Source organism: Leguminivora glycinivorella, chromosome 2 (genome assembly GCF_023078275.1).
Source record: "Leguminivora glycinivorella isolate SPB_JAAS2020 chromosome 2, LegGlyc_1.1, whole genome shotgun sequence".
Classification (NCBI taxonomy): Eukaryota; Metazoa; Arthropoda; class Insecta; order Lepidoptera; family Tortricidae; genus Leguminivora; species Leguminivora glycinivorella.
Genome location: NC_062972.1, coordinates 1,722,987 through 1,729,768, shown reverse-complemented (window position 1 = coordinate 1,729,768; position 6,782 = coordinate 1,722,987). Strand labels below are relative to the sequence as shown.

The 6,782-nt window shown below is 41.8% G+C and overlaps 1 protein-coding gene across 1 annotated transcript in view; it reads right to left on the bottom strand.

Moving 5' to 3' along the window:
- Positions 1–796: 796 nt before the first annotated feature.
- The window catches only part of LOC125234801 (probable polyol transporter 4), a 28,249-nt gene continuing 22,263 nt past the window's right edge, over positions 797–6,782 (bottom strand). Inside the window, exons 10-16 of the mRNA XM_048141211.1 lie at positions 5,056–5,217; positions 4,523–4,685; positions 3,757–3,878; positions 2,967–3,199; positions 2,174–2,346; positions 1,515–1,643; positions 797–955 (exon numbers count right to left, since the gene is read on the bottom strand). Coding sequence (XP_047997168.1) covers positions 934–955; positions 1,515–1,643; positions 2,174–2,346; positions 2,967–3,199; positions 3,757–3,878; positions 4,523–4,685; positions 5,056–5,217 — 1,004 coding nt within the window. The 3' untranslated portion in view covers positions 797–933. The remainder of the gene's footprint in view (positions 956–1,514; positions 1,644–2,173; positions 2,347–2,966; positions 3,200–3,756; positions 3,879–4,522; positions 4,686–5,055; positions 5,218–6,782) is intronic.

Here is a 6,782-nt window from a genome sequence, read left to right as displayed (position 1 = left end):
TTGTCACCATGTAGGAACCGAGGAGGTTGATAGAAATCAGGAGCTTACTCTTGCCAAAGTCATATTGAGAGCACTGGATAAATATATCATTGTTTAGTCGGTAGTATTTACTGAAGATAAAGGCGATAAACACGTAGAAGCAGACATGGCAGCTGATCATCATATAGTAACCAAGAAGGTTGATGTAATCAGGGAGCTTCCTAACACTACCAAACACTGAGAGCACTGGGTAAATATATCATTGTTTAGTTGGTAGTACTTACTGAAGATAAATACGATAAAGACGTAGAAACAGATATGGCAACTGGTCATCATGTAGGAACCGAGGAGGTTGATAGCTAGCAGTGAGCTTCCGCGCGCCACGATGATGCTGAGACACGAGACCATGCCGCTGAGAACATAGTCACAGATTAGATATCCATTTTCATAAGCGATTTAAAAAAGTCAAGAAAACGCCTTTCACTTTCCAAGTCATGGATTTAAAAATAAAAGTGTACAAAACGCAAGAACTTTTAAAATGGTCATGGTTTTCGAGAAGAAATGCGTCAAGTTTTGTTTAAATCAACCTTAAAAGGTTTCTTTAGAATATAGTTTTCTCCCTACACTCAGCATCACTGTCAGTAAAACTTTTTTAGTGCTCTATCAACATGTTTACCAGATATCTAATCCCTAACCCTCACCGGTAAGATGTTGGATACAGCTCAACAAAGTACGCCAACACAATCCCAATGCCAAGCCCTGTGCTCATGACCATAAGGAACAGCACGAAGCTGGCCATCTTCTCCGTGGCCACGACGAGACCAACTCCGGCTACAACGCTCGCAGCCAGCACCAAGGCCAGCATGAGCTTCATGCGGGAGAAACGGGACATCAGCACGTACAACAGAGCGAGGACGATGGAGACTCCGAGGGTGAACACGACGGTCAGGTATTCTACTTTTGAAGAGCAGGCGGTCTGCGGACAAAAGTAGAATGTTAAATGCTGGATTATCTCTAACTTAATGGTGGAATAACTTAGCCTCCTTTTTGAGAGACTGGCCAGCTGTCGCTCAAAACCAAGAGGAATGGAAGAAGAGAGAGGAGGCCTTTGCCCACCAGTGGGACTCAATAGGCTTATACTCAATCTCTAACTTTGTGATGGTAATTGGACCTTCTTCTTTCAACCAGCTTCAGAGCAGCAGAGCACGCCTGGAGAATTGAGAACTTCTGGAAAGAAAAGTTTGGAGATACCTAGATAAAAACAATCTCTAATATATTTTTTCAGCTAAGGTATTCGTTGTAGTTAGTCAGACATTATTTCTTAGCGACTTGCCGCGAGCTGCTAACGGCTAATGTATAATATGTCTTGTTAGCGTAGTTCCTGCTGAAGTTCTACTTGTCTACCTAGGGGTTGAATACTGCTGCTGGTGCCTTCACTGGATAGGATTAGTGCTAAGTAAGTATACAACGGGATCTCGAGCAGACACCATGACGCTCTAGCGTAAGTTTAGTCCAATGATTTCATTCTGACTTACTGGCTGACCTCCAGCATTCTGCGTGCCACCGTTTGAGCTGAGGATGACGTCACACACGCCGCCGGCGGCCGCTTGTCCGCAAGTACCGCATTCGCTATGAATGGGAGCCACATCAGCATGCTGTTGTTGCTGCGGGTACAAATTATTTATTAATTTAAGGCCCGCCTGATGAAAAGCGGTCACCGTAACCTATGGACGCCTGCAACTCAAAGAGTGTCACATGCGCGTTGCCAAACCATTAGAAACTTGTACGTTCCCTTTTGCTGTGTTAAATACACAGTAAAAAGGAGTGCACAAGTTCCAAGGAGGGTTCGGATTGCCAAGGACTCAAAGGACAATAGACGGAATAAGTCAGTTTATTGCACATAAAAATGTACAAGTGGCTGACTTAATGCTTCACGTTGTTCTCTCCCAGTCAACCGAAGTTTTGGATTCGGCCACAGGTCTATGACTAATAAAACCTTTTTAAAGGAGTGCTGACATTCAAGCAATAAGGAAACATTGTGGAGCATCTGTTAACTTCGGAATAATAATATATTAATCTAGGATCATTTTTATACTTCGAAAATTCGAATAATCTATAAGGAAGAGAGGGTACTTATCAAGAAAGGTACACTATCGATGTCTGGCAAGTCCAGTGCTATATGAAAGATACGTACACGCTGTAGATCACAGCAGTAAGGTAGTACAGTTGCAAGGTCCTCCACAGCATTGGAGGGCGAAAAAGCGGCGCAGTTTGGTGCCAAAGAGACCGCAGCAGTGGCTGTTCTTGTACCGGGGCACTGCCTTCATTTAGGATCAGCTTCTTTACCTGGAAGTGTTCAGCGAATTTCTTTTTTTTATTATTATGAATGAGCTAGGCGAAGACGTGGCCTACAATGGAGCGAGCTCGCCTTGTCGGCGCCTGTTCACACTTGAAGGTTGCTGGGTTATAAGAGCTGGGAGATATACGCGGGCCAGGAATTTCACTCCTTGGCATTGCGTATAAGAAAAGAAGAAGCAAAGTGTTTCATTGTTATTCTTTGTAAACTTGTTGTACTTACGATCAGGATTACTAGAGCTTATAGAACATCACTTATAGGCTCGACACTTCACTAATTCTTTGAAGATATTTTTACATTTGTATTCAGTTGTAAATACATGAGGTCCAGTGGGGATTCTATATCTGTAAGATCAGATAAAACACATATCTTATTCTTACAGATATAGAATTCATATATTTGATGAACCTCGATTTACAAAGCTATCTTTGGGTCTAATATCCCTGTTGGGTGAACCAGATTGACATCTTCTACATGGACGAATTCGCAGAACTTATTTTAGGCACACTAATATATAATTTTACATTTCATATTAGTTTAATTTGTGTTATGTGTTGTATTTTAATATGGGCTCAAGGTCTGAAATGATATATATATAATTATTTTAATAGACAAGACAAGTATAGCTTACAGGATAACGATATTTCCCGCCATTCCTCTTCCAAATCTTCCTCATCAGTTCGATCGCCTGGTCTTCCCTCCCAGCGTTGGCCAGGAACTTGGGGCTCTCGTAGAAGCAGTGCAGCGTCAGCGCGCAAATGCCCAGCGGTAGCGCCAGCGCCAGGGTCAGGAGACGCCAGGGCACGAAGCTGATGAAGCCCAGGTCGATGGAGTAGTTCATGTTTAGGAGGAAGTAGGCTATCGCTGGAATGTTTTTATAGGTGGTTTTTTTGATTTCTGGGGGGTTAATACCATGAAGTAGTAAAGTTTAGGTAGAGAGAAAGGGACACAGATATATAACTGCTGTAGCTCTGTCTCTTTCCCTCAACCTAAACTTTACGGCTTTAGTTCTTAACGATAACCTGCTGGGCTCTGTCATACGTAGTTAACATGGCAGTTCGTTTATGATCAAAAAACTGGCGCTGTAGTACTCTTTAATATGGAAGACCGATAGACAGAAATTACTGCGATACGAAGCATAATCGATTGGTTACTTGTCTGGTAATGTCTGGCCTGGTCATTTTTAGCTTTTATACTTTTTAAAATAGTAGGCACAAACACATTCAGACAGTCTTCAGATGGCCAGTTATGAAAGTCACTCATAGTAAGTATTAGTTGGGTCAACGAGATCCAGAAAATTGCGGGTCACAACTGGATGACACTAGTCCGGGACCGGGAAAATTGGCGTACTAGAAGAGAGGCCTATGCTCAGCAGTGGGCGATAAAGGGCTGATATGATGAGTGCACACAGGCAAACTTACGAAAGTAGTAAGTGGGTCCGAGCATGAGCACGCTTGTCATGACCAGCATGTAGCCGCCACGCACGTCCTGCCCGCTGGACTCTCCTAACAGCGCGTATGTCACGGACTGTGCGCAGCTGCAGCTGAAATGTAACACTGTCGTTTATAGATGTCGCTAGCTGATGGACTTTGGTTTAGTTTATGGGCTAAGGATGTCAGTTGATAGAGCAAATGGGAGTAAGAAGACATAGTAACAACATGCCCCGTAGCCGAATGGCATTTCTGCGACGCCAGAAATGCAGTCTGGCTCTGTCGCGTCAATACGCAAGAGCGATAGAGATATGCTACGAAAGAGATATCATCGTGACCATTTGTGCGCTCGGCTACGCACAGAGAAATGTAACACTAGAGTCTGTTCGGAAAGTGAAGACTGAAGAGTCGTGAAATGTATGGAGTCCAATACCTTCCACAACTCTTCACTTTCCGATCAGACTTTATCCTTCACGAGTGTCACCAGCTTTGGTCATGGGCTTTTGGTAAGGCGATGTGGCCGATGTCAAGTAAGTTGATAATGTTGATATGGCCAATGGGAGGGGGAAGATATACATTTAGTTACAAAATTATACGAAAATAGTGGGTCCGAGCATCAGGGTTCCGGTGATGTGACTACTGGCTAACTCTTATGCAAAGAGTAGTATAAAATATCTTTTATGTCAAAAAAACTGCTCTACGGCCGGATTGGACAATGAGAAAACGCTCTTACTTTGAAATTTCAACGACTACTTACCAACTGGTGCTCAAAAACTTGAGCACAGCGAGAACGATCCAGTTTGGAGAGAGAGAGCTGACGGCCGTGGCCACGAAGCTGATGCTTAAAGCTATGAGGAGGCACTTCCTGCGGCCCTGGGTGTCACTGAAGTAGCCCCATGGGTACGACATTATTATTGGCCCTGAAACCATAATTAATATCAATATCCTGTAATATCGTTATTGCGTCCACAACATTTTTGATTTTTTTTCTTTGGCTGAAGACCTTAAAGGCCGCAAATATACACTTGTGGTTACATTTTTGAGGTATTTGAGGTCAAAACGCTGGAGCCATGGGGACTAAGCGCGTCGGTTGTACCAAGATTTAGCGGCGCGCCTTATTGTTGTTGCAAAATAAAATGATTTAAAAACAAGCTATGGCAACTTCCAAGCAATCTTTAGGGAGCAGAAGTAAATTAGTTCTTCCAGCTCAGAGCTTGGAATGTCTTTGGATTCAGATTAAAATATTCGTAGGTTCTGCGTCGACCATAAATAAATCTTACTTGGTCTTACCAATAAAAGGCATGGACATGAGAGTGTTCCGCTGACTCGGCGTGAGTTGGAGGTCGCACTGGCTTCCAGCGACTACCACGGAGAATCCAAACATGTCACACACCATTGATAGGACTGTAAGGCTGAGAACAGCCATTAGACCGTAGGTGTAGCTGCCGTTCCCTATATCAGAAAAGAAAATAAGGACCGATACATATGGATAAAAGAAAAGGTTTCAGGTCGTGTCATACCAGAAGGTGAAGTAGTTGGTAGGACTGAACGAGTTGGAGATTGCTCCACCGACAAGAGCTCTTACGTTTGAAGAAGACAGACGGACTGCAACTCAACTGCTACTTTTATGGGAACTGTACGCCACCTGTAACGTTGGCGTGTAACTCTCATACAAGTAAGTAATAGTTGAATCCGTTCGTCTATTCGGTTCCTAAAATATGACAATCACTTTATTTACAGTCGCGTTTAAATTAAAATACCTTTAAGAAATTGCTGCTTTCTTTTTCTATTTTATTTAGACCTAAATCGCTTCGGCATTGTCTATTCATTAGTCAAGAACTGGCCACTTATTATGTTACGTGTTAATATCGTGACAATTGTCAAGTCACTTTAAGTTATATCAACGATGAATACCAAACCCAATTTCTATTTTGAAATTAATTAATTTTTTCTACTCCCGTACCTACTGTTATTCGTGAGTTACAAGGTCGTGCATAGAACGTTAAAACCCTACATAAAAGATGTCAGGACAAGTCTATCTAGTCTATACCCTGAAAACATTTAGTAGCAGTCGCACGATATAGCTGTTTTACAGTTCAGTAAATACATTGCTACCAACTTAACAAACCAATTCGCAGAGTCGAGACTCCTTCGTTTTCTGCTGCGTTCATTGGCGACGCGTCGAATCGCATTCAAATGTATAGAACTCGATTCAACTCGGCTCGATTCGTCTTAGTGGCCAGGCTTCAAAGAACCATACCATAGACAGTTTTATTTTCATGTTTGCACTCAAACTGCATATTCAAAATGGTAGGCGGACCACCTAGATAACTAAGATGACTGAAAGTAGGTATTTGTTGAATTTATAATTTTCTTTCAAAATAAGTGCTTGGTCGTAGAAAAAGTATTGTATGCAACGGTGTTTAACTGAGTCAAAAAATGCTCGTGGCGTCTTTATTAACAATTTTCGGCTTCGCCTCAAATTGTTACCCACGCCACTCACCTTTTTTGACCTCTTTTAACCACCAGTTGCATAAAATACTATAACATATGAGGGCTTTTATAAAATGTCTAAATATCTAAATTCACCTGTTGTGATATACCTAACCCTCGTTTTCGGGTCCTGCGTTTCCAGTACAGGCACCCTGATGATCGCTGCGTTGTCGTGTAGACTAAGGTTATTTGTAATTATAAATGTATTTAAAGTGTGTTGTGGACAAAATCGGACATTCAGTGTTGTGAGTGTTGTGTTATGTCTTGCAGATATTTCACAATAATTATTGGATGCCACAACACAGCAATATTGTTCACGGGCTCACTGAATATAAGGTAAGCGTAGGCTATAGTTATCTATACAAGTGGAATACAATAGGGTATTTTCATAATAGTTAAAACAGTTTCTTTCAAAAACTGGCAAATCAATGCACCTACTAATTTAAAATTTATATGAAAACAAATGACGTCTTGGTCAACTCATTCACTTTGTTATATTTTAATCCGATTTCTTAAATAGAAAT